The 26,852-nt window shown below is 43.1% G+C and overlaps 1 protein-coding gene across 1 annotated transcript in view; it reads left to right on the forward strand.

Moving 5' to 3' along the window:
- Positions 1–26,852, forward strand: part of LOC124044486 (unconventional myosin-X-like) — a 175,984-nt gene that overhangs the window by 16,094 nt on the left and 133,038 nt on the right. Inside the window, exons 5-7 of the mRNA XM_046364115.1 lie at positions 370–468; positions 4,517–4,623; positions 4,917–5,046. Coding sequence (XP_046220071.1) covers positions 370–468; positions 4,517–4,623; positions 4,917–5,046 — 336 coding nt within the window. The remainder of the gene's footprint in view (positions 1–369; positions 469–4,516; positions 4,624–4,916; positions 5,047–26,852) is intronic.

Consider the following 26,852-nt stretch of genomic DNA (forward strand, 5'->3'; position numbering starts at 1 on the left):
TACTGAGGACTCAACCTGTTACCACTAATGTACCTTACTGAGGACTCAACCTGTTACCACTAATGTACCTTACTGAGGACTCAACCTGTTACCACTAATGTACCTTACTGAGGACTCACCTGTTACCACTAATGTACCTTACTGAGGACTCAACCTGTTACCACTAATGTACCTTACTGATGACTCAACCTGTTACCACTAATGTACCTTACTGAGGACTCAACCTGTTACCACTAATGTACCTTACTGAGGACTCAACCTGTTACCACTAATGTTCCTTACTCAGGTCCGGACTCCAGATCTGTAATCTGTGGAATGGCTTGGAGATGTATCTATCTGTCTTTGTTTTCCTTCACTTTAAACCTTCAGATTTACTTGAAAAGAACCGTGTGGTGAGGCAGAACCCTGGAGAGAGGAACTATCATATCTTCTATGCTCTGCTGGCCGGGGCAGACAAGAACCACAGAGGTACGTTCATTCATACAGAGAGTCCTTCACTGGAGTACAGTTATTGAAACACTTTTACAGAATCATTGGTTTCTGGTGAAGGGAGGACGGCTCATAGTTATGGCTGGAAGGGAATATATGGCATCAGACAGATGGAAACCATGTGTTTCTATGTCACAACAGCCTCCACTGAATCAACTAAAACACTTCGCTCAAGAAGCGTTACCAGACATTCCAAGCGGTACCGATGCACCAAGTCTAGAACCAACAGGACCGTCAACAGCTTCTACCTCCAAGGCATAAGACTGATAAATAGCTCATCAAATGGCTTCCCAGACAACCTGCATTGACCCTTTATGAACTAACTCTATTGCACTGACTCTATGCAAACAGACTGGACTCTATCCACAGACTGGACTCTACCCACAGACTGGACTCTACCCACAGACTGGACTCTACCCACAGACTGGACTCTACCCACAGACTGGACTCTATCCACAGACTGGACTCTATCCACAGACTGGACTCTACCCACAGACTGGACTATACCCACAGACTGGACTATACCCAAACACTGGACTCTACCCAAACACTGGACTCTACCGACAGACTGGACTCTACCCACAGACTGGACTCTACCCACAGACTGGACTCTACCCACAGACTGGACTCTACCCACAGACTGGACTCTACCCACAGACTGGACTATACCCACAGACTGGACTCTACCCACATAACATATGACTATATACATGACATGACTATATACATGACATGACTATATACATGACATATGATTATAGACATGACATATGACTATAGACATGACATATGACTATAGACATGACATATGACTATAGACATGACATATGACTATAGACATGACATATGACTATAGACATGACATATGACTATAGACATGACATATGATTATAGACATGACATATGACTATAGACATGACATATGACTATAGACATGACATATGACTATAGACATGACATATGACTATAGACATGACATATGACTATAGACATGACATATGACTATAGACATGACATATGACTATAGTCATATGGGGGGGTGGAGACAAGCACAAAGACAGGGGAAACAGATCAGGGTGTGTTACACCTGTAGGGGGGTGGAGACAAGCACAAAGACAGGGGAAACAGATCAGGGTGTGTTACACCTGTAGGGGGGTAGAGACAAGCACAAAGACAAGTGAAACAGATCAGGGTGTGTTACACCTGGAGGGGGTGGAGACAAGCACAAAGACAAGTGAAACAGATCAGGGTGTGTTACACCTGTAGGGGGGTAGAGACAAGCACCAAGACAGGTGAAACAGATCAGGGTGTGTTACACCTGGAGCGGGGTGGAGACAAGCACAAAGACAAGTGAAACAGATTTTACACCTGTAGGGGGGTAGAGACAAGCACCAAGACAGGTGAAACAGATCAGGGTGTGTTACACCTGGAGCGGGGTGGAGACAAGCACAAAGACAAGTGAAACAGATCAGGGTGTGTTACACCTGGAGGGGGGTGGAGACAAGCACCAAGACAGGTGAAACAGATCAGGGTGTGACATTTGGCAGCGATTACAGCTGTGAGTCTTTCTGGGTAAGTTTCTAAGAGCTTTCCGCACCTGGATTGTGCAATATTTGCCCATTATTCTTTTATAAATTCTTCAAGCTCTGTGAAGTTGGTTGTTGATCATTGCTAGACAACCCTTTTCAGGTCTCTGCCATAGATTTTCAACTGATTTAAGTCAAAACTGTAACTCGGCCACTCAGGAACATTCACTGTCTTCTTGGTAACTAACTCCAGTGTAGATTTGACCTTGTGTTTTGGGGTATTGTCCTGATGAAAGGTCAATTAATCTCCCAGTGTCTGTTGAAATGCAGACTGAACCAGGTTTTCCTCTAGGATGTTCCCTGTGCTTATGAGCTCCATTCCATTACGTCTTTATCCTGAAAAACTCCCCAGTCGTTAACGATTCCCCATAACATGATGCAGCCACCACTATGCATGAAGATATGGAGAGTGGTACTCAGTAATGTGTTGCATTGAATTTTCCCCAAACATACAGTAACACTTTGTATCAAGGACAAATTGATGAGGAAAATTAATGTTTTTAATCTATTTTAGAATAAGGCTGTAATGCAACAAAATGTGGAAAAGTCAAGGTTTCTGAATATTTTCCGATGGCTCTGTACATAGTTTTTGTCAGCAGGCTTTTTTGTCTTTAACTGAAGTGTTACCTCAGCTAATTCATTATCATGCATTGGAACAACCCCCGCTCCCCTCACCTCCTCATCATTGATTGCTGCCACATTTTTTGCAGTTTTACTTTAGTGCCTTGATGTAAACAGGATGCATGTTTTGGAATATTTGTATTCTGTACAGGCTTCCTTTTCACTCTGTCAATTAGGTTAGTATTGTGGAGTAACTATAATGTTGTTGATCCATCCTCTGTTTTCTCCTCACAGCCATTGAACTCTGTTTTAAAGTCACCATTGGCCTCATGGTGAAATCATAGAGCGGTTTCCTTCCTCTCCGGCAACTGAGTTTGGAATGAAACCTGTATCATTGTAGTGACTGGGTGTATTGATACACCATCCAAAGTGTAATTAATAACTTCACCATGCTCAAATGGATATTCAGTATCTGTTTTTTTTAAATACCCATCTACCAATAGGTGCCCTTCTTTGTGAGGCACTGGAAAACCTCCCTGGTCTGTGTGGTTGAGACTGTGTTTGAAATTCACTGCTGAGGGAGCGTAAAGATAATTATGTGTGGGGTACAGAGATGAGGTATTTCATGCAACTTATTATGTGACTTGTTAATCTCATTTTTAGTCCTGACCTTATTTAGGCTTGTCATAACAAAGGTGTTGAATACATGACTCAAGACATTTCAGCTTTTCAGTTTTTATTTATTTGTAAAAATGTCTAAAAACATAATTTACTTTGACAATAATAAATGTTTAAATCAGGCTGTAAAACAACAAAGTGCTGAATCAGTCAATGGGTGTGAATACTGAAGGCACTTTAGCTACCTCAATGACCTTTCACTCCTGCACATCGACTCGGTACTAGTACTTCCTGTATATAACCATGTTATTTTATACTCTCTGTATAGCCGTGTTATTTTATACTTCCTGTGTATAGCCATGTTATTTTCTACTTCCTGTATATAGCCATGTTATTTTATACTTCCTGTATATAGCCATGTTATTTTATACTTCCTGCATATAGCCATGTTATTTTATACTTCCTGCATATAGCCATGTTATTTTATACTTCCTGTGTATAGCCATGTTATTTTATACTTCCTGCATATAGCCATGCTATTTTATACTTCCTGTATATAGCCATGTCATTTTCTACTTCCTGTATATAGCCATGTTATTTTCTACTGCCTGTGTATAGCCATGTTATTTTATACTTCCTGTATATAGCCATGTTATTTTATACTTCCGGTGTATAGCCATGTTATTTTATACTTCCTGCATATAGCCGTGTTATTTTATACTTCCTGTATATAGCCATGTTATTTTATACTTCCGGTGTATAGCCATGTTATTTTATACTTCTTGTGTATAGCCATGTTATTTTATACTTCCTGTGTATAGCCATGTTATTTTATACTTCCTGTGTATAGCCATGTTATTTTATACTTCCTGTGTATAGCTATGTTATTTTATACTTCCTGTGTATAGCCATGTTATTTTCTACTTCCTGTGTATAGCCATGTTATTTTCTACTTCCTGTTTATAGCCGTGTTATTTTCTACTTCCTGTGTATAGCCGTGTTATTTTTTACTTGTTATTGGTGTTTGTTATTCACTGTGTATTTATTCCTTGTCACTATTTCTGTTATTATTTGTATGTTTCTGATTCTTTAACTTGAACTCTGCATCGTAATTAAGCATTTCACTGTTCGTCTAAACCTGTACGAAGCATGTCACAAATACAATTTGAATTGATTTAAATACAGTGGGACTTTGTTTGTGTCTCTAGAAAATGTTCCTGAAGAAAATAACTGCCTAAAGTTATTTTATGTCTGTGTTCCAGAGTTGTACTTCCTGTCTGAGGGCCCAGAGGCATACCACTACCTGAGTCAGTCTGGCTGTGTGAAGGACAGGAGTCTCGATGACCTGCAGCTCTATGACAGTGTTATGGTGAGGCTGGTTGTACCTTCACAAGCTGCCACCAGAGGGCGGAATAACCCAGTAGAGTAACTACAGTCCCACCAGATGTGTTGATTATGGGCCTGTATTCAACAAATGTCTCAGAGTAAAAGTGCCAATTTAAGATCAGGTACTCTCTGTCCGTGTAATTTGATTCATTATGATCTGTATCCTAGAGCACTCCTACTCTGAGATACTTTTGATCATGCGCCCTGCAGCATGTATTATCCTGTCTGTGTTCAGTAGAAGGAATCTCATAATCTCTCTGTCTCTGCTACTACCAGGAGGCTCTAAAGGTGATGCAGTTCAGTGACGAGGAGATACGTGACGTCCTCAAGCTGCTGTCTGCTGTTCTCCTGATGGGGAACATAGAGTTCATGACCGCAGGAGGAGCACAGGTCACATCCAAAGGAGGTGAGAGGGAGGAGAAGAGAGGGAGGGAGGGAGGGAGGGAGGGAGGGAGGGAGGGAGGGAGGGAGGGAGGGAGGGAGGGAGGGAGGGAGGGGGGGAGGGGGGAGGGGAGGGAGGGGGAGGAGAGGGAGGGAGGGAGGGAGTAGAGGGAGGGAGGGAGGGAGGGAGGGAGGGAGGGAGGGAGGGAGGGAGGGAGGGAGGGAGGGAGGAAAGGAAAGGAAAGGAAAGGAAAGGAAAGGAAAGGAAAGGGGAGAGAAAGGGAGGGAGATGGAAGGAGGGAGGGAGGGAGGGAGGGAGGGAGGGAGGGAGGGAGGGAGGGAGGGAGGGAGGGAGGGAGGGAGGGAGGGAGTAGAGGGAGGGAGGGAGGGAGGGAGGGAGGGAGGGAGGGAGGGAGGGAGATGGAAGGAGAGAAGGAAGAGAGGGAGGGAGGGAGTAGAGGAGAGGAAAGGAGGGAGGGAGGGAGTAGAGGAGAGGAAAGGAAAGGAAAGGAGAGAAAGGGAGGGGAGATGGAAGAGAGGGAGGGAGGGAGGGAGTAGAGGAGAGGAAAGGAGAGAAAGGGAGGGGAGATGGAAGAGAGGGAGGGAGGGAGGGAGTAGAGGAGAGGAGAGGAAAGGAGAGAAAGGGAGGGGAGGGAGATGGAAGAGAGGGAGGGAGGGAGGGAGTAGAGGAGAGGAGAGGAAAGGAGGGAGGGAGTAGAGGAGAGGGAGGGAGGGAGTAGAGGAGAGGAAAGGAGAGAAGGGGAGGGGAGGGGAGAGAGGGAGGGGAGATGGAAGGAGAGAAGGAAGAGAGGGAGGGAGGGAGTAGAGGAGAGGAAAGGAGGGAGGGAGGGAGTAGAGGAGAGGTAAGGAGGGAGGGAGGGAGGGAGGGAGGGAGGGAGGGAGGGAGGGAGGGGGAGGGAGGGAGGGAGGGAGGGAGGGAGGGAGGGAGGGAGGGAGGGAGGGAGGGAGGGAGGGAGGGAGGGAGGGGGTGGGAGGTTATTCTAATGAATGATAGTGAGCTGAGGTAACACTTCAGTTAAAGACACAGAAACTATGTACAGAGCCTTCGGAAAGTATTCAGACCCCTTGACTTTTTCCACATTTTATTACATTACAGCCTTATTATAAAATGGATTCAATTACACATTTTCCTCATCAAGTGACTATTCCACTGGATGTCATAAGGTGAATGCACCAATTTGTAAGTCGCTCTGGATAAGAGCGTCTGCTAAATGACTTAAATGTAAATGTAAATGTAAATCTACACACAATACCCCGTAATAGCCCATTTTATAAATGTTATAAATACCTGATTTAAAAAGTATTCAGTCCCTTTGCTATGAGACTCTAAATTGAGCTCAGGTGCATCCTGTTTCCATTGATCATCCTTGAGATGTTTCTTCAACTTGGAGTCCACCTGTGGTAAATTCTATTGATTGGACATGATTTGGAAAGGCACACACCTGTCTATATAAGGTCCCACAGTTGACAGTGCATGTCAGAGCAAAAACCAAGACATGAGGTCAAAGGAAATGTCCGTAGAGCTCCGAGACGGGATTGTGTCGAGGCACAGGCCTCCATCATTCTTAAATGGAAGAAGTTTGGAACCACCAAGACTCTTCCTAGAGCTGGCCGCCCGCCAACCTGAGCAATCGGGGGAGAAGGGACTTGGTCAGGGAGCTGACCAAGAAGCCGATGGTCCCTCTGACAGCTCCATAGTTCCTCATTGGAGATGGGAGAACCTTCCAGAAGTACAACCACCTCCATACCACCACCACCCCCCCCCCTACCACCCTCCATACCACCCCCATAACACCCTCCATACCACCCTCAGTAACACATATTTCTGTCTCTCTCTCCAGTGGTTAGTAACATATATGTCTGTCTCTCCAGTGGTTAGTAACATATCTGTCTGTCTGTCTCTCCAGTGGTTAGTAACATATCTGTCTGTCTCTAGTGGTTAGTAACACATCTGTCTGTCTCTCTCCAGTGGTTAGTAACACATCTGTCTGTCTCTCCAATGGTTAGTAACATATCTGTCTGTCTCTAGTGGTTAGTAACATATCTGTCTGTCTCTCCAATGGTTAGTAACATATCTGTCTGTCTCTAGTGGTTAGTAACATATCTGTCTGTCTCTCCAATGGTTAGTAACATATCTGTCTGTCTCTAGTGGTTAGTAACATATCTGTCTGTCTCTAGTGGTTAGTAACATATCTGTCTGTCTCTCCAATGGTTAGTAACATATCTGTCTGTCTCTAGTGGTTAGTAACATATCTGTCTGTCTCTCCAATGGTTAGTAACATATCTGTCTGTCTCTAGTGGTTAGTAACACATCTGTCTGTCTCTCCAATGGTTAGTAACATATCTGTCTGTCTCTAGTGGTTAGTAACATATCTGTCTGTCTCTCCAGTGGTTAGTAACATATCTGTCTGTCTCTCTCTCCAGTGGTTAGTAACATATCTGTCTGTCTCTCCAGTGGTTAGTAACATATCTGTCTGTCTCTCCAGTGGTTAGTAACATATCTGTCTGTCTCTCTCTCCAGTGGTTAGTAACATATATGTCTGTCTCTCCAGTGGTTAGTAACATATCTGTCTGTCTCTCCAATGGTTAGTAACATATCTGTCTGTCTCTAGTGGTTAGTAACATATCTGTCTGTCTCTCCAGTGGTTAGTAACATATATGTCTGTCTCCAGTGGTTAGTAACATATCTGTCTGTCTCTCCAGTGGTTAGTAACATATATGTCTGTCTCCAGTGGTTAGTAACATATATGTCTGTCTCTAGTGGTTAGTAACATATCTGTCTGTCTCCAGTGGTTAGTAACACATCTGTCTGTCTCTCTCTCCAGTGGTTAGTAACATATCTGTCTGTCTCCAGTGGTTAGTAACACATCTGTCTGTCTCTCTCTCCAGTGGTTAGTAACATATCTGTCTGTCTCTAGTGGTTAGTAACATATATGTCTGTCTCCAGTGGTTAGTAACATATCTGTCTGTCTCTCTCTCCAGTGGTTAGTAACATATCTGTCTGTCTCCAGTGGTTAGTAACATGTCTGTCTGTCTCTCCAGTGGTTAGTAACATATCTGTCTCTCTCTCCAGTGGTTAGTAACATATCTGTCTGTCTCTCTCCAGTGGTTAGTAACATATCTGTCTGTCTCTCTCCAGTGGTTAGTAACATATCTGTCTGTCTCTCTCCAGTGGTTAGTAACATATCTGTCTGTCTCCAGTGGTTAGTAACATGTCTGTCTGTCTCTCCAGTGGTTAGTAACATATCTGTCTCTCTCTCCAGTGGTTAGTAACATATCTGTCTGTCTCTAGTGGTTAGTAACATATCTGTCTGTCTCTCTCCAGTGGTTAGTAACATATCTGTCTGTCTCTCTCTAGTGGTTAGTAACATATCTGACCGTCTCTCTCTCCAGTGGTTAGTAACATATCTGTCTGTCTCTCTCTAGTGGTTAGTAACATATCTGTCTCTCTCTAGTGGTTAGTAACATATCTGTCTGTCTCTCTCCAGTGGTTAAAAACATTACTGTCTCTCTCCAGTGGTTAATAACATTACTGTCTCTCTCCAGTGGTTAGTAACACATCTGTCTGTCTCTCCAGTGGTTAGTAACACATCTGTCTGTCTCTAGTGGTTAGTAACATATCTGTCTGTCTTTCTCCAGTGGTTAGTAACATATCTGTCTGTCTCTCCAGTGGTTAGTAACACATCTGTCTTTCTCCAGTGGTTAGTAACACATCTGTCTGTCTCTCCAGTGGTTAGTAACATATCTGTCTGTCTCTAGTGGTTAGTAACATATCTGTCTGTCTCTCCAGTGGTTAGTAACATATCTGTCTGTCTCTCTCCAGTGGTTAGTAACATATCTGTCTGTCTCTCCAATGGTTAGTAACATATCTGTCTGTCTCTCCAGTGGTTAGTAACATATCTGTCTCTCTCTCTCCAGTGGTTAGTAACATATCTGTCTGTCTCTCCAGTGGTTAATAACATATATGTCTGTCTCCAGTGGTTAGTAACATATCTGTCTGTCTCTCTCTCCAGTGGTTAGTAACATGTCTGTCTGTCTCCAGTGGTTAGTAACATATCTTTCTGTCTCTCTCTCCAGTGGTTAGTAACATATCTGTCTGTCTCTCTCCAGTGGTTAGTAACATATCTGTCTGTCTCTCCAGTGGTCAGTAACATATCTGTCTGTCTCTCCAGTGGTTAGTAACATATCTGTCTGTCTCTCGAGTGGTCAGTAACATATCTGTCTGTCTCTCCAGTGGTTAGTAACATATCTGTCTGTCTCTCCAGTGGTTAGTAACATATCTGTCTGTCTCTCCAGTGGTTAGTAACACATCTGTCTGTCTCCAGTGGTTAGTAACATATCTTTCTGTCTCTCTCTCCAGTGGTTAGTAACATATCTGTCTGTCTCTCCAGTGGTTAGTAACACATCTGTCTGTCTCCAGTGGTTAGTAACATATCTGTCTGTCTCTCCAGTGGTTAGTAACACATCTGTCTATCTCCAGTGGTTAGTAACATATCTGTCTGTCTCTCCAGTGGTTAGTAACACATCTGTCTGTCTCCAGTGGTTAGTAACATATCTGTCTGTCTCTCTCTCCAGTGGTTAGTAACATATCTGTCTGTCTCTCTCTCCAGTGGTTAGTAACACATCTGTCTGTCTCCAGTGGTTAGTAACATGTCTGTCTGTCTCTCTCTCCAGTGGTTAGTTATATGTCTGTCTGTCTCTCTCCAGTGGTTAGTAACGTCGCTCTCCAGTGGTTAGTAACATATCTGTCTGTCTCTAGTGGTTAGTAACATATCTGTCTGTCTCTCTCCAGTGGTTAGTAACATATCTGTCTGTCTCTCTCTAGTGGTTAGTAACATATCTTTCTGTCTCTCTCTCCAGTGGTTAGTAACATATCTGTCTGTCTCTCCAGTGGTTAGTAACACATCTGTCTGTCTCTAGTGGTTAGTAACATATCTGTCTGTCTCTCTCCAGTGGTTAGTAACACATCTGGCTGTCTCTCCAGTGGTTAGTAACATATCTGTCTGTCTCTCTCTCCAGTGGTTAGTAACACATCTGTCTGTCTCTCTCCAGTGGTCAGTAACATATCTGTCTGTCTCTCCAGTGGTTAGTAACACATCTGTCTGTCTGTCTCTCTCTAGTGGTTAGTAACATATCTGTCTGTCTCCCTCTAGTGGTTAGTAACACATCTGTCCGTCTGTCTCTCTCTAGTGGTTAGTAACATATCTGTCTGTCTCCCTCTAGTGGTTAGTAACACATCTGTCTGTCTCTCTCCAGTGGTTAGTAACATATCTCTCTGTCTCTAGTGGTTAGTAACATATCTGTCTGTCTCTCTCTAGTGGTTAGTAACATATATGTCTGTCTCTCCAGTGGTCAGTAACATGTCTGTCTGTCTCTCCAGTGGTCAGTAACATGTCTGTCTGTCTCTCTCCAGTGGTTAGTAATATATCTGTCTGTCTCTCCAGTGGTTAGTAACATATATGTCTGTCTCTCTCCAGTGGTCAGTAACATGTCTGTCTGTCTCTCTCCAGTGGTTAGTAACATATCTGTCTGTCTCTCCAGTGGTTAGTAACATATCTGTCTGTCTCTCCAGTGGTTAGTAACATATATGTCTGTCTGTCTCCAGTGGTTAGTAACACATCTTTCTGTCTCTCTCTCCAGTGGTTAGTAACACATCTGTCTGTCTCCAGTGGTTAGTAACACATCTTTCTGTCTCTCTCTCCAGTGGTTAGTTATATGTCTGTCTGTCTCTCTCTCCAGTGGTTAGTAACATATCTTTCTGTCTCTCTCTCCAGTGGTTAGTTATATGTCTGTCTGTCTCTCTCTCCAGTGGTTAGTAATATATCTGTCTGTCTCTCCAGTGGTTAGTAACATATATGTCTGTCTCTCTCCAGTGGTCAGTAACATGTCTGTCTGTCTCTCTCCAGTGGTTAGTAACATATCTGTCTCTCTCTCCAGTGGTTAGTAACATATCTTTCTGTCTCTAGTGGTTAGTAACATATCTGTCTCTCTCCAGTGGTCAGTAACATATCTGTCTGTCTTTCTCCAGTGGTTAGTAACATATCTGTCTGTCTCTCCAGTGGTTAGTAACACATCTGTCTGTCTCTAGTGGTTAGTAACATATCTGTCTGTCTCTCTCTCCAGTGGTCAGTAACATATCTGTCTGTCTTTCTCCAGTGGTTAGTAACATATCTGTCTGTCTCTCTCTCTAGTGGTTAGTAACACATCTGTCTTTCTCCAGTGGTTAGTAACACATCTGTCTGTCTCTCTCTCCAGTGGTTAGTAACATATCTGTCTGTCTCTAGTGGTTAGTAACATATCTGTCTGTCTCTCCAGTGGTTAGTAACATATCTGTCTGTCTCTCTCCAGTGGTTAGTAACATATCTGTCTGTCTCTCCAATGGTTAGTAACATATCTGTCTGTCTCTCCAGTGGTTAGTAACATATCTGTCTGTCTCTCCAGTGGTTAGTAACATATATGTCTGTCTCCAGTGGTTAGTAACATATCTGTCTGTCTCTCTCTAGTGGTTAGTAACATATCTGTCTGTCTCTCTCTCCAGTGGTTAATAACATATCTGTCTCTCTCTCCAGTGGTCAGTAACATATCTGTCTGTCTCTCTCTCCAGTGGTTAATAACACATCTGTCTCTCTCTCCAGTGGTTAATAACATATCTGTCTGTCTCCAGTGGTTAGTAACATATCTTTCTGTCTCTCTCTCCAGTGGTTAGTAACATATCTGTCTGTCTCTCTCCAGTGGTTAGTAACATATCTGTCTGTCTCTCCAGTGGTCAGTAACATATCTGTCTGTCTCTCCAGTGGTTAGTAACATATCTGTCTGTCTCTCCAGTGGTCAGTAACATATCTGTCTGTCTCTCCAGTGGTTAGTAACATATCTGTCTGTCTCTCCAGTGGTTAGTAACATATCTGTCTGTCTCTCCAGTGGTCAGTAACATATCTGTCTGTCTCTCTCTCCAGTGGTTAGTAACACATCTGTCTGTCTCTCTCTCCAGTGGTTAATAACATATCTGTCTGTCTCTCTCTCCAGTGGTTAGTAACATATCTGTCTGTCTCTCTCTCCAGTGGTTAGTAACATATATGTCTGTCTCTCTCTAGTAGTTAGTAACACATCTGTCTGTCTCTCTCCAGTGGTCAGTAACATATCTGTCTGTCTCTCCAGTGGTTAGTAACACATCTGTCTGTCTGTCTCCCTCTAGTGGTTAGTAACACATCTGTCTGTCTCTCTCCAGTGGTTAGTAACACATCTGTCTGTCTCTAGTGGTTAGTAACATATCTGTCTGTCTCTCTCTAGTGGTTAGTAACATATATGTCTGTCTCTCCAGTGGTCAGTAACATGTCTGTCTGTCTCTCCAGTGGTCAGTAACATGTCTGTCTGTCTCTCTCCAGTGGTTAGTAATATATCTGTCTGTCTCTCCAGTGGTTAGTAACATATATGTCTGTCTCTCTCCAGTGGTCAGTAACATGTCTGTCTGTCTCTCTCCAGTGGTTAGTAACATATCTGTCTCTCTCTCCAGTGGTTAGTAACATATCTTTCTGTCTCTCCAGTGGTTAGTAACATATCTGTCTATCTCCAGTGGTTAGTAACACATCTTTCTGTCTCTCTCCAGTGGTTAGTAACATATCTGTCTGTCTCTCTCCAGTGGTTAGTAACATATCTCTCTGTCTCTCCAGTGGTTAGTAACATATCTGTCTCTCTCTCCAGTGGTTAGTAACATATCTGTCTGTCTCTCCAGTGGTTAGTAACATATCTGTCTGTCTCCAGTGGTTAGTAACATATCTGTCTGTCTAGTGGTTAGTAACATATCTGTCTCTCCTGTGGTTAGTAACATATCTGTCTGTCTCTCTCTAGTGGTTAGTAACACATCTTTCTGTCTCCAGTGGTTAGTAACATATCTGTCTCTCCAGTGGTTAGTAACATATCTGTCTGTCTCCAGTGGTTAGTAACATATCTGTCTGTCTCTAGTGGTTAGTAACATATCTGTCTGTCTCCAGTGGTTAGTAACACATCTTTCTGTCTCTCTCTCTCCAGTGGTTAGTAACACATCTGTCTGTCTCCAGTGGTTAGTAACACATCTTTCTGTCTCTCTCTCCAGTGGTTAGTAACACATCTGTCTGTCTCTCTCTCCAGTGGTTAGTAACACATCTTTCTGTCTCTCTCTCCAGTGGTTAGTAACACATCTGTCTGTCTCCAGTGGTTAGTAACATATCTTTCTGTCTCTCTCTCCAGTGGTTAGTTATATGTCTGTCTGTCTCTCTCTCCAGTGGTTAGTAACATATCTTTCTGTCTCTCTCTCCAGTGGTTAGTAACATATCTTTCTGTCTCTCTCTCCAGTGGTTAGTAACACATCTGTCTGTCTCCAGTGGTTAGTAACATATCTTTCTGTCTCTCTCTCCAGTGGTTAGTTATATGTCTGTCTGTCTCTCTCTCCAGTGGTTAGTAACATATCTGTCTGTCTCTCCAGTGGTTAGTAACACATTTGTCTGTCTCCAGTGGTTAGTAACATATCTGTCTGTCTCTCCAGTGGTTAGTAACATATCTGTCTGTCTCTCTCCAGTGGTTAGTAACACATCTGTCTGTCTCCAGTGGTTAGTAACATATCTTTCTGTCTCTCTCTCCAGTGGTTAGTAACATATCTGTCTGTCTCTCCAGTGGTTAGTAACACATCTGTCTGTCTCCAGTGGTTAGTAACATATCTGTCTGTCTCTCCAGTGATTAGTAACACATCTGTCTGTCTCTCCAGTGGTTAGTAACATATCTGTCTGTCTCTCTCTCCAGTGGTTAGTAACATATCTGTCTGTCTCTCTCTCCAGTGGTTAGTAACACATCTGTCTGTCTCCAGTGGTTAGTAACATGTCTGTCTGTCTCTCTCTCCAGTGGTTAGTTATATGTCTGTCTGTCTCTCTCCAGTGGTTAGTAACGTCGCTCTCCAGTGGTTAGTAACATATCTGTCTGTCTCTAGTGGTTAGTAACATATCTGTCTGTCTCTCTCCAGTGGTTAGTAACATATCTGTCTGTCTCTCTCTAGTGGTTAGTAACATATCTTTCTGTCTCTCTCTCCAGTGGTTAGTAACATATCTGTCTGTCTCTCCAGTGGTTAGTAACACATCTGTCTGTCTCTAGTGGTTAGTAACATATCTGTCTGTCTCTCTCCAGTGGTTAGTAACACATCTGGCTGTCACTCCAGTGGTTAGTAACATATCTGTCTGTCTCTCTCTCCAGTGGTTAGTAACACATCTGTCTGTCTCTCTCCAGTGGTCAGTAACATATCTGTCTGTCTCTCCAGTGGTTAGTAACACATCTGTCTGTCTGTCTCTCTCCAGTGGTCAGTAACATATCTGTCTGTCTCTCCAGTGGTTAGTAACACATCTGTCTGTCTGTCTCTCTCTAGTGGTTAGTAACATATCTGTCTGTCTCTCTCCAGTGGTTAGTAACATATCTGTCTGTCTCTCTCTAGTGGTTAGTAACATATCTTTCTGTCTCTCTCTCCAGTGGTTAGTAACATATCTGTCTGTCTCTCCAGTGGTTAGTAACACATCTATCTGTCTGTCTCTAGTGGTTAGTAACATATCTGTCTGTCTCTCTCCAGTGGTCAGTAACATATCTGTCTGTCTCTCCAGTGGTTAGTAACACATCTGTCTGTCTGTCTCTCTCTAGTGGTTAGTAACATATCTGTCTGTCTCCCTCTAGTGGTTAGTAACACATCTATCTGTCTGTCTCTCTCTAGTGGTTAGTAACATATCTCTCTGTCTCTAGTGGTTAGTAACATATCTCTCTGTCTCTCCAGTGGTTAGTAACATATCTCTCTGTCTCTCTCTAGTGGTTAGTAACATATCTCTCTGTCTCTCTCTAGTGGTTAGTAACATATCTCTCTGTCTCTCTCTAGTGGTTAGTAACATATCTCTCTGTCTCTCTCTAGTGGTTAGTAACATATCTCTCTGTCTCTCTCTAGTGGTTAGTAACATATCTCTCTGTCTCTCTCTAGTGGTTAGTAACATATCTGTCTGTCTCTCTCTAGTGGTTAGTAACATATCTCTCTGTCTCTCTCTAGTGGTTAGTAACATATCTCTGTCTGTCTCTCTAGTGGTTAGTAACATATCTCTCTGTCTCTCTAGTGGTTAGTAACATATCTCTCTGTCTCTCTCTAGTGGTTAGTAACATATCTCTCTGTCTCTCTCTAGTGGTTAGTAACATATCTCTCTGTCTCTCTCTAGTGGTTAGTAACATATCTCTCTGTCTCTCCAGTGGTTAGTAACATATCTCTCTGTCTCTCCAGTGGTTAGTAACATATCTCTCTGTCTCTCTCTAGTGGTTAGTAACATATCTCTCTGTCTCTCTCTAGTGGTTAGTAACATATCTCTCTGTCTCTCCAGTGGTCAGTAACATGTCTGTCTGTCTCTCCAGTGGTCAGTAACATGTCTGTCTGTCTCTCTCCAGTGGTTAGTAATATATCTGTCTGTCTCTCCAGTGGTTAGTAACATATATGTTTGTCTCTCTCCAGTGGTCAGTAACATGTCTGTCTGTCTCTCTCCAGTGGTTAGTAACATATCTGTCTCTCTCTCCAGTGGTTAGTAACATATCTTTCTGTCTCTCCAGTGGTTAGTAACATATCTGTCTGTCTCCAGTGGTTAGTAAGACATCTTTCTGTCTCTCTCCAGTGGTTAGTAACATATCTGTCTGTCTCTCTCCAGTGGTTAGTAACATATCTCTCTGTCTCTCCAGTGGTTAGTAACATATCTGTCTCTCTCTCCAGTGGTTAGTAACATATCTGTCTGTCTCTCCAGTGGTTAGTAACATATCTGTCTGACTCCAGTGGTTAGTAACATATCTGTCTGTCTCTAGTGGTTAGTAACATATCTGTCTCTCCAGTGGTTAGTAACATATCAAATCAAATCAAATCAAATCAAATTTATTTATATAGTGGTTAGTACATCAGCTGATATCTCAAAGTCTGTACAGAAACCCAGCCTAAAACCCCAAACAGCAAACAATGCAGGTGTAAAAGCACGGGCTAGGAAAAACTCCCTAGAAAGGCCAAAACCTAGGAAGAAACCTAGAGAGGAACCGGGCTATGTGGGGTGGCCAGTCCTCTTCTGGCTGTGCCAGTAGGATTATAACAGAACATGACCAAGATGTTCAAATGTTCATAAATGACCAGCATGGTCAAATAATAATAAGGCAGAACATGAAACTGTCAGCAGCACAGTCAGTGGTTGGGGACAGCAGGAGCCATCATGTCAGGTAGTCCTCACGGTCCTAGGGCTCAGGTCCTCCGAGAGAGAGAAAGAAAGAGAGAATTAGAGAGAGCATATGTGGGGTGGCCAGTCCTCTTCTGGCTGTGCCAGGTGGAGATTATAACAGAACGTGGCCAAGATGTTCAAATGTTCTAAATGACCAGCATGGTTGAATAATAGTGGCAGAACAGTTGTCTGGCCAGGTGGACTGGGGACAGCAAGGAGTCCTCATGTCAGGTAGTCCTGGGACATGGTCCTAGGGCCCAGGCCAGTTGAAACTGGAGCAGCAGCATGGCCAGGTGGACTGGGGACAGCAAGGAGTCATCATGTCAGGTAGTCCTGGGGCATGGTTCTAGGGCTCAGGTCCTCCGAGAGAGAGAAAGAAAGAGAGAAGGAGAGAATTGCACACTTAGATTTACACAGGACACCGAATAGGACAGGAGAAGTACTCCAGATAAACAAACTGACCCTAGCCCCCGACACATAAACTACTGCAGCATAAATACTGGAGGCTGAGTTAGTAACACTGTGGCCCCATCTGTCTGGCCAAACAGTGGTTAACCCCACCCACTTTGCCAAAGCACAGCCCCCACACCACTAGAGGGAAATCTTCAACCACCAACTTACCATCCTCGAGTATAGCCCACAAAGATCTCCGACACGGTACAACCCAAGGGGTGGGGGGGGGAACCCAGACAGGCCGACCACAACAGTGAATCAACCCACCCAGGTGACGCATCCCCCCCAGGGACGGCACGAGAGAGCCCCAGCAAGCCAGTGACTCAGCCCCGTAACAGGGTTAGAGGCAGAGAATCCCAGTGGAAAACGGGGAACCGGCCAGGCAGAGACAGCAAGGGCGGTTCGTTGCTCCAGAGCCTTTCCGTTCACCTTCCCACTCCTGGGCCAGACTACACTCAATCATATGACCCACTGAAGAGTGGTTAGTAAAGATATCTGTCTGTCTCTCTCTGACATGGGTAGGCAGACCGTTCCATAAAAATGGAGCTCTATAGGAGAAAGCCCTGCCTCCAGCTGGTTAGAAATTCTAGGGACAATTCTGTCTGTCTCTAGTGGTTAGTAGGACCAAATCAGAGAGGTAGGTAGGAGCAAGCCCATGTAATGCTTTGTAGGTTAGCAGTAAAACCTTGAAATCAGCCCTTGCTTTGACAGGAAGCCAGTGTAGAGAGGCTAGCACTGGAGTAATATGATCAAATTTTTTTTTTCTGTCTCTCTCTAGTGGTTAGTAACACATCTTTCTGTCTCCAGTGGTTAGTAACATATCTGTCTCTCCAGTGGTTAGTAACATATCTGTCTGTCTCCAGTGGTTAGTAACATATCTGTCTGTCTCTAGTGGTTAGTAACATATCTGTCTGTCTCCAGTGGTTAGTAACACATCTTTCTGTCTCTCTCTCTCCAGTGGTTAGTAACACATCTGTCTGTCTCCAGTGGTTAGTAACACATCTTTCTGTCTCTCTCTCCAGTGGTTAGTAACACATCTGTCTGTCTCTCTCTCCAGTGGTTAGTTATATGTCTGTCTGTCTCTCTCCAGTGGTTAGTAACGTCGCTCTCCAGTGGTTAGTAACATATCTGTCTGTCTCTAGTGGTTAGTAACATATCTGTCTGTCTCTCTCCAGTGGTTAGTAACATATCTGTCTGTCTCTCTCTAGTGGTTAGTAACATATATCTGTCTGTCTCTCTCTCCAGTGGTTAGTAACATATCTGTCTGTCTCTCCAGTGGTTAGTAACACAGTGGTTATCTGTCTGTCTCTCTCCAGTGGTTAGTAACATATCTGTCTGTCTCTCCAGTGGTTAGTAACATATCCTGTCTCTCCAGTGGTTAGTAAACATCTGTCTGTCTGTCTCTCCAGTGGTTAGTAACATATCTGTCTGTCTCTCCAGTGGTTAGTAACACATCTGTCTGTCTCTCTCCAGTGGTTAGTAACATATCTGTCTGTCTCTCTCCAGTGGTTAGTAACATATCTGTCTGTCTCCAGTGGTTAGTAACTCATCTGTCTCAGTGGTTAGTAACATATCTGTCTCTCAGTGGTTAGTAACATATCTGTCTGTCTCTCCAGTGGTTAGTAACATATCTGTCTGTCTCTCTCAGTGGTTAGTAACAGTGTCTGTCTCTCCAGTGGTTAGTAACATGTCTGTCTGTCTCTCTCCAGTGGTTAGTAATATATCTGTCTGTCTCTCCAGTGGTTAGTAACATATATGTCTGTCTCTCTCCAGTGGTCAGTAACATGTCTGTCTGTCTCTCTCCAGTGGTTAGTAACATATCTGTCTGTCTCTCCAGTGGTTAGTAACATATCTGTCTGTCTCTCCAGTGGTTAGTAACATATCTGTCTGTCTCTCTCCAGTGGTTAGTAACATATCTGTCTGTCTGTCTCTCCAGTGGTTAGTAACATATCTGTCTGTCTCTCCAGTGGTTAGTAACATATCTGTCTGTCTCTCCAGTGGTTAGTAACATATCTGTCTTCAGTGGTTAGTCATATCTGTCTCTCAGTGGTTAGTAACATATCTGTCTCTCCAGTGGTTAGTAACATATCTGTCTGTCTCTCCAGTGGTTAGTAACACATCTGTCTTCTCTCCAGTGGTTAGTAACATATCTTTCTGTCTCTCTCTCCAGTGGTATCTGTCTGTCTCTCCAGTGGTTAGTAACATATCTGTCTCCAGTGGTTAGTAACATATCTGTCTGTCTCTCCAGTGGTTAGTAACAGTAACATATCTGTCTGTCTCTCCAGTGGTTAGTAACATATCTGTCTGTCTCTCTCCAGTGGTTAGTAACATATCTGTCTGTCTCTCTCCAGTGGTTAGTAACATATCTGTCTGTCTCTCCAGTGGTTAGTAACATATCTGTCTGTCTCTCCAGTGGTTAGTAACATATCTGTCTGTCTCTCCAGTGGTTAGTAACATATCTGTCTGTCTCTCCAGTGGTTAGTAACATATCTGTCTGTCTCTCCAGTGGTTAGTAACATATCTGTCTCAGTGGTTAGTCTCTCCAGTGGTTAGTAACATATCTGTCTGTCTCTCCAGTGGTTAGTAACATATCTGTCTCTCCAGTGGTTAGTAACATATTTGTCTGTCTGTAACATATCTCTGTCTTAGTGGTTAGTAACATATCTGTCTGTCTCTCCAGTGGTTAGTAACATATCTGTCTGTCTCTCTCCAGTGGTCAGTAACATATCTGTCTGTCTCTCCAGTGGTTAGTAACACATCTGTCTGTCTGTCTCAGTGGTTAGTAACATATCTGTCTCTCTCCAGTGGTTAGTAACATATCTGTCTGTCTCTCTCTCCAGTGGTTAGTAACACTATCTGTCTGTCTCTCCAGTGGTTAGTAACATATCTGTCTGTCTCCAGTGGTTAGTAACACATCTGTCTGTCTCTCTCCAGTGGTTAGTAACATATCTGTCTGTCTCTCCAGTGGTTAGTAACATATCTGTCTGTCTCTCTCCAGTGGTTAGTAACATATCTGTCTGTCTCTCTCCAGTGGTTAGTAACATATCAGTGGTCTGTCTCTCCAGTGGTTAGTAACATATCTGTCTGTCTCTCCAGTGGTTAGTAACATATCTGTCTGTCTCTCCAGTGGTTAGTAACATATCTGTCTGTCTCTCCAGTGGTTAGTAACATATCTGTCTGTCTCTCCAGTGGTTAGTAACATATCTGTCTGTCTCTCCAGTGGTTAGTAACATATCTGTCTGTCTCTCCAGTGGTTAGTAACATATCTGTCTGTCTCTCAGTGGTTAGTAACATATCTGTCTGTCTCTCTCCAGTGGTTAGTAACATATCTGTCTGTCTCTCTCAGTGGTTAGTAACATATCTGTCTCTCCAGTGGTTAGTAACACATCTGTCTGTCTCTCTCCAGTGGTCAGTAACATATCTGTCTGTCTCTCCAGTGGTTAGTAACACATCTGTCTGTCTGTCTCTCTCTAGTGGTTAGTAACATATCTGTCTGTCTCCCTCTAGTGGTTAGTAACACATCTGTCTGTCTGTCTCTCTCTAGTGGTTAGTAACATATCTGTCTGTCTCCCTCTAGTGGTTAGTAACACATCTGTCTGTCTCTCTCCAGTGGTTAGTAACATATCTGTCTGTCTCTAGTGGTTAGTAACATATCTGTCTGTCTCTCTCTAGTGGTTAGTAACATATATGTCTGTCTCTCCAGTGGTCAGTAACATGTCTGTCTGTCTCTCCAGTGGTCAGTAACATGTCTGTCTGTCTCTCCAGTGGTCAGTAACATGTCTGTCTGTCTCTCCAGTGGTTAGTAACATATCTGTCTGTCTCTCCAGTGGTTAGTAACATATCTGTCTGTCTCTCCAGTGGTTAGTAACATATCTGTCTGTCTCTCCAGTGGTTAGTAACATATCTGTCTGTCTCTCCAGTGGTTAGTAACATATCTGTCTGTCTCTCTCCAGTGGTTAGTAACATGTCTGTCTGTCTCTCTCCAGTGGTTAGTAACATATCTGTCTCTCTCCAGTGGTTAGTAACACATCTGTCTGTCTCTCTCCAGTGGTTAGTAACATATCTGTCTGTCTCCCAGTGGTTAGTAACACATCTGTCTGTCTCTCTCTCAGTGGTTAGTAACATATCTGTCTGTCTCTCTCCAGTGGTTAGTAACATATCTGTCTGTCTCTCTCAGTGGTTAGTTATATGTCTGTCTCTCTCTCCAGTGGTTAGTAACATATCTGTCTGTCTCTCCAGTGGTTAGTAACATATATGTCTGTCTCTCTCCAGTGGTTAGTAACATATCTGTCTGTCTCTCTCCAGTGGTTAGTAACATATCTGTCTGTCTCTCCAGTGGTTAGTAACATATCTGTCTGTCTCTCCAGTGGTTAGTAACATATCTGTCTGTCTCTCCAGTGGTCAGTAACATGTCTGTCTGTCTCTCTCAGTGTAACATATCTGTCTGTCTCCAGTGGTTAGTAACACATCCTTCTGTCTCTCTCTCCAGTGGTTAGTAACACATCTGTCTGTCTCCAGTGGTTAGTAACACATCTTTCTGTCTCTCTCTCCAGTGGTTAGTTACATGTCTGTCTGTCTCTCCAGTGGTTAGTAACATATCTTTCTGTCTCTCTCCAGTGGTTAGTTATATGTCTGTCTGTCTCTCCAGTGGTTAGTAATATATCTGTCTGTCTCTCAGTGGTTAGTAACATATATGTCTGTCTCTCCAGTGGTCAGTAACATGTCTGTCTGTCTCTCTCCAGTGGTTGTAACATATCTGTCTCTCTCTCCAGTGGTTAGTAACATATCTTTCTGTCTCTAGTGGTTAGTAACATATCTGTCTCTCTCAGTGGTCAGTAACATATCTGTCTGTCTCTCCAGTGGTTAGTAACATATCTGTCTGTCTCTCCAGTGGTTAGTAACATATCTGTCTGTCTCTCCAGTGGTTAGTAACATATCTGTCTGTCTCTCTCCAGTGGTCAGTAACATATCTGTCTGTCTTTCTCCAGTGGTTAGTAACATATCTGTCTGTCTCTCTCTAGTGGTTAGTAACACATCTGTCTTTCTCCAGTGGTTAGTAACACATCTGTCTGTCTCTCTCTCCAGTGGTTAGTAACATATATGTCTGTCTCTCTCCAGTGGTCAGTAACATGTCTGTCTGTCTCTCTCCAGTGGTTAGTAACATATCTGTCTCTCTCCAGTGGTTAGTAACACATCCTTCTGTCTCTCTCTCCAGTGGTTAGTAACACATCTGTCTGTCTCCAGTGGTTAGTAACACATCTTTCTGTCTCTCTCTCCAGTGGTTAGTTATATGTCTGTCTGTCTCTCTCTCCAGTGGTTAGTAACATATCTTTCTGTCTCTCTCCAGTGGTTAGTTATATGTCTGTCTCTCTCTCCAGTGGTTAGTAATATATATGTCTGTCTCTCCAGTGGTTAGTAACATATATGTCTGTCTCTCTCCAGTGGTCAGTAACATGTCTGTCTGTCTCTCTCCAGTGGTTAGTAACATATCTGTCTGTCTCTCCAGTGGTTAGTAACATATCTGTCTGTCTCTCCAGTGGTTAGTAACATATATGTCTGTCTCTCTCCAGTGGTCAGTAACATGTCTGTCTGTCTCTCTCCAGTGGTTAGTAACATATCTGTCTGTCTCCAGTGGTTAGTAACACATCCTTCTGTCTCTCTCTCCAGTGGTTAGTAACACATCTGTCTGTCTCCAGTGGTTAGTAACACATCTTTCTGTCTCTCTCTCCAGTGGTTAGTTATATGTCTGTCTGTCTCTCTCTCCAGTGGTTAGTAACATATCTTTCTGTCTCTCTCTCCAGTGGTTAGTTATATGTCTGTCTGTCTCTCTCTCCAGTGGTTAGTAATATATATGTCTGTCTCTCCAGTGGTTAGTAACATATATGTCTGTCTCTCTCCAGTGGTCAGTAACATGTCTGTCTGTCTCTCTCCAGTGGTTAGTAACATATCTGTCTCTCTCTCCAGTGGTTAGTAACATATCTTTCTGTCTCTAGTGGTTAGTAACATATCTGTCTCTCTCCAGTGGTCAGTAACATATCTGTCTGTCTTTCTCCAGTGGTTAGTAACATATCTGTCTGTCTCTCCAGTGGTTAGTAACACATCTGTCTGTCTCTAGTGGTTAGTAACATATCTGTCTGTCTCTCTCTCCAGTGGTCAGTACCATATCTGTCTGTCTTTCTCCAGTGGTTAGTAACATATCTGTCTGTCTCTCTCTCTAGTGGTTAGTAACACATCTGTCTTTCTCCAGTGGTTAGTAACACATCTGTCTGTCTCTCTCCAGTGGTTAGTAACATATCTGTCTGTCTCTAGTGGTTAGTAACATATCTGTCTGTCTCTCCAGTGGTTAGTAACATATCTGTCTGTCTCTCTCCAGTGGTTAGTAACATATCTGTCTGTCTCTCCAATGGTTAGTAACATATCTGTCTGTCTCTCCAGTGGTTAGTAACATATCTGTCTCTCTCTCTCCAGTGGTTAGTAACATATCTGTCTGTCTCTCCAGTGGTTAGTAACATATATGTCTGTCTCCAGTGGTTAGTAACATATCTGTCTGTCTCTCTCTAGTGGTTAGTAACATATCTGTCTGTCTCTCCAGTGGTTAGTAACACATCTGTCTGTCTCTAGTGGTTAGTAACATATCTGTCTGTCTCTCTCTAGTGGTTAGTAACATATATGTCTGTCTCTCCAGTGGTCAGTAACATGTCTGTCTGTCTCTCCAGTGGTCAGTAACATGTCTGTCTGTCTCTCTCCAGTGGTTAGTAATATATCTGTCTGTCTCTCCAGTGGTTAGTAACATATATGTCTGTCTCTCTCCAGTGGTTAGTAACATATCTGTCTCTCTCTCCAGTGGTTAGTAACATATATTTCTGTCTCTCCAGTGGTTAGTAACATATCTGTCTGTCTCCAGTGGTTAGTAACACATCTTTCTGTCTCTCTCCAGTGGTTAGTAACATATCTGTCTGTCTCTCTCCAGTGGTTAGTAACATATCTCTCTGTCTCTCCAGTGGTTAGTAACATATCTGTCTCTCTCTCCAGTGGTTAGTAACATATCTGTCTGTCTCCAGTGGTTAGTAACATATCTGTCTGTCTCTAGTGGTTAGTAACATATCTGTCTCTCCAGTGGTTAGTAACATATCTGTCTGTCTCTCTCTAGTGGTTAGTAACACATCTTTCTGTCTCCAGTGGTTAGTAACATATCTGTCTCTCCAGTGGTTAGTAACATATCTGTCTGTCTCCAGTGGTTAGTAACATATCTGTCTGTCTCTAGTGGTTAGTAACATATCTGTCTGTCTCCAGTGGTTAGTAACACATCTTTCTGTCTCTCTCTCCAGTGGTTAGTAACACATCTGTCTGTCTCCAGTGGTTAGTAACACATCTTTCTGTCTCTCTCTCCAGTGGTTAGTAACACATCTGTCTGTCTCTCTCTCCAGTGGTTAGTAACACATCTTTCTGTCTCTCTCTCCAGTGGTTAGTAACACATCTGTCTGTCTCCAGTGGTTAGTAACATATCTTTCTGTCTCTCTCTCCAGTGGTTAGTTATATGTCTGTCTGTCTCTCTCTCCAGTGGTTAGTAACATATCTTTCTGTCTCTCTCTCCAGTGGTTAGTAACATATCTTTCTGTCTCTCTCTCCAGTGGTTAGTAACACATCTGTCTGTCTCCAGTGGTTAGTAACATATCTTTCTGTCTCTCTCTCCAGTGGTTAGTTATATGTCTGTCTGTCTCTCTCTCTCTCCAGTGGTTAGTAACATATCTGTCTGTCTCTCCAGTGGTTAGTAACACATCTGTCTGTCTCCAGTGGTTAGTAACATATCTGTCTGTCTCTCTCCAGTGGTTAGTAACATATCTGTCTGTCTCTCCAATGGTTAGTAACATATCTGTCTGTCTCTCCAGTGGTTAGTAACATATCTGTCTCTCTCTCTCCAGTGGTTAGTAACATATCTGTCTGTCTCTCCAGTGGTTAGTAACATATATGTCTGTCTCCAGTGGTTAGTAACATATCTGTCTGTCTCTCTCTAGTGGTTAGTAACATATCTGTCTGTCTCTCTCTCCAGTGGTTAATAACATATCTGTCTCTCTCTCCAGTGGTCAGTAACATATCTGTCTGTCTCTCTCTCCAGTGGTTAATAACACATCTGTCTCTCTCTTCAGTGGTTAATAACATATCTGTCTGTCTCCAGTGGTTAGTAACATATCTTTCTGTCTCTCTCTCCAGTGGTTAGTAACATATCTGTCTGTCTCTCTCCAGTGGTTAGTAACATATCTGTCTGTCTCTCCAGTGGTCAGTAACATATCTGTCTGTCTCTCCAGTGGTTAGTAACATATCTGTCTGTCTCTCCAGTGGTCAGTAACATATCTGTCTGTCTCTCCAGTGGTTAGTAACATATCTGTCTGTCTCTCCAGTGGTTAGTAACATATCTGTCTGTCTCTCCAGTGGTCAGTAACATATCTGTCTGTCTCTCTCTCCAGTGGTTAGTAACACATTTGTCTGTCTGTCTCTCTCTAGTGGTTAGTAACATATCTGTCTGTCTCCCTCTAGTGGTTAGTAACACATCTGTCTGTCTCTCTCCAGTGGTCAGTAACATATCTGTCTGTCTCTCCAGTGGTTAGTAACACATCTGTCTGTCTGTCTCTCTCTAGTGGTTAGTAACATATCTGTCTGTCTCCCTCTAGTGGTTAGTAACACATCTTTCTGTCTGTCTGTCTCTCTCTAGTGGTTAGTAACATATATGTCTGTCTCCCTCTAGTGGTTAGTAACACATCTGTCTGTCTCTCTCCAGTGGTTAGTAACACATCTGTCTGTCTCTAGTGGTCAGTAACATATCTGTCTCTCTCTCTAGTGGTTAGTAACATATCTGTCTGTCTCTCCAGTGGTCAGTAACATGTCTGTCTGTCTCTCCAGTGGTCAGTAACATGTCTGTCTGTCTCTCCAGTGGTCAGTAACATGTCTGTCTGTCTCTCTCCAGTGGTTAGTAACATATCTGTCTCTCTCTCCAGTGGTTAGTAACATATCTTTCTGTCTCTCCAGTGGTTAGTAACATATCTGTCTGTCTCCAGTGGTTAGTAACACATCTTTCTGTCTCTCTCCAGTGGTTAGTAACATATCTGTCTGTCTCTCTCCAGTGGTTAGTAACATATCTCTCTGTCTCTCTCCAGTGGTTAGTAACATATCTGTCTCTCTCTCCAGTGGTTAGTAACACATCTGTCTGTCTCTCTCCAGTGGTCAGTAACATATCTGTCTGTCTCTCCAGTGGTTAGTAACACATCTGTCTGTCTGTCTCTCTCTAGTGGTTAGTAACATATCTGTCTGTCTCCCTCTAGTGGTTAGTAACACATCTGTCTGTCTGTCTCTCTCTAGTGGTTAGTAACATATCTGTCTGTCTCCCTCTAGTGGTTAGTAACACATCTGTCTGTCTCTCTCCAGTGGTTAGTAACATATCTCTCTGTCTCTAGTGGTTAGTAACATATCTGTCTGTCTCTCTCTAGTGGTTAGTAACATATATGTCTGTCTCTCCAGTGGTCAGTAACATGTCTGTCTGTCTCTCCAGTGGTCAGTAACATGTCTGTCTGTCTCTCTCCAGTGGTTAGTAATATATCTGTCTGTCTCTCCAGTGGTTAGTAACATATATGTCTGTCTCTCTCCAGTGGTCAGTAACATGTCTGTCTGTCTCTCTCCAGTGGTTAGTAACATATCTGTCTGTCTCTCCAGTGGTTAGTAACATATCTGTCTGTCTCTCCAGTGGTTAGTAACATATATGTCTGTCTCTCTCCAGTGGTCAGTAACATGTCTGTCTGTCTCTCTCCAGTGGTTAGTAACATATCTGTCTGTCTCCAGTGGTTAGTAACATCCTTCTGTCTCTCTTCAGTGGTTAGTAACACATCTGTCTGTCTCCAGTGGTTAGTAACACATCTTTCTGTCTCTCTCCAGTGGTTAGTTATAGTCTGTCTGTCTCTCTCTCCAGTGGTTAGTAACATATCTTTCTGTCTCTCTCTCCAGTGGTTAGTTATATGTCTGTCTGTCTCTCTCTCCAGTGGTTAGTAATATATCTGTCTGTCTCTCCAGTGGTTAGTAACATATATGTCTGTCTCTCTCCAGTGGTCAGTAACATGTCTGTCTGTCTCCAGTG

This window comes from Oncorhynchus gorbuscha, linkage group LG09 (genome assembly GCF_021184085.1).
Source record: "Oncorhynchus gorbuscha isolate QuinsamMale2020 ecotype Even-year linkage group LG09, OgorEven_v1.0, whole genome shotgun sequence".
NCBI classification, from domain to species: domain Eukaryota; kingdom Metazoa; phylum Chordata; class Actinopteri; order Salmoniformes; family Salmonidae; genus Oncorhynchus; species Oncorhynchus gorbuscha.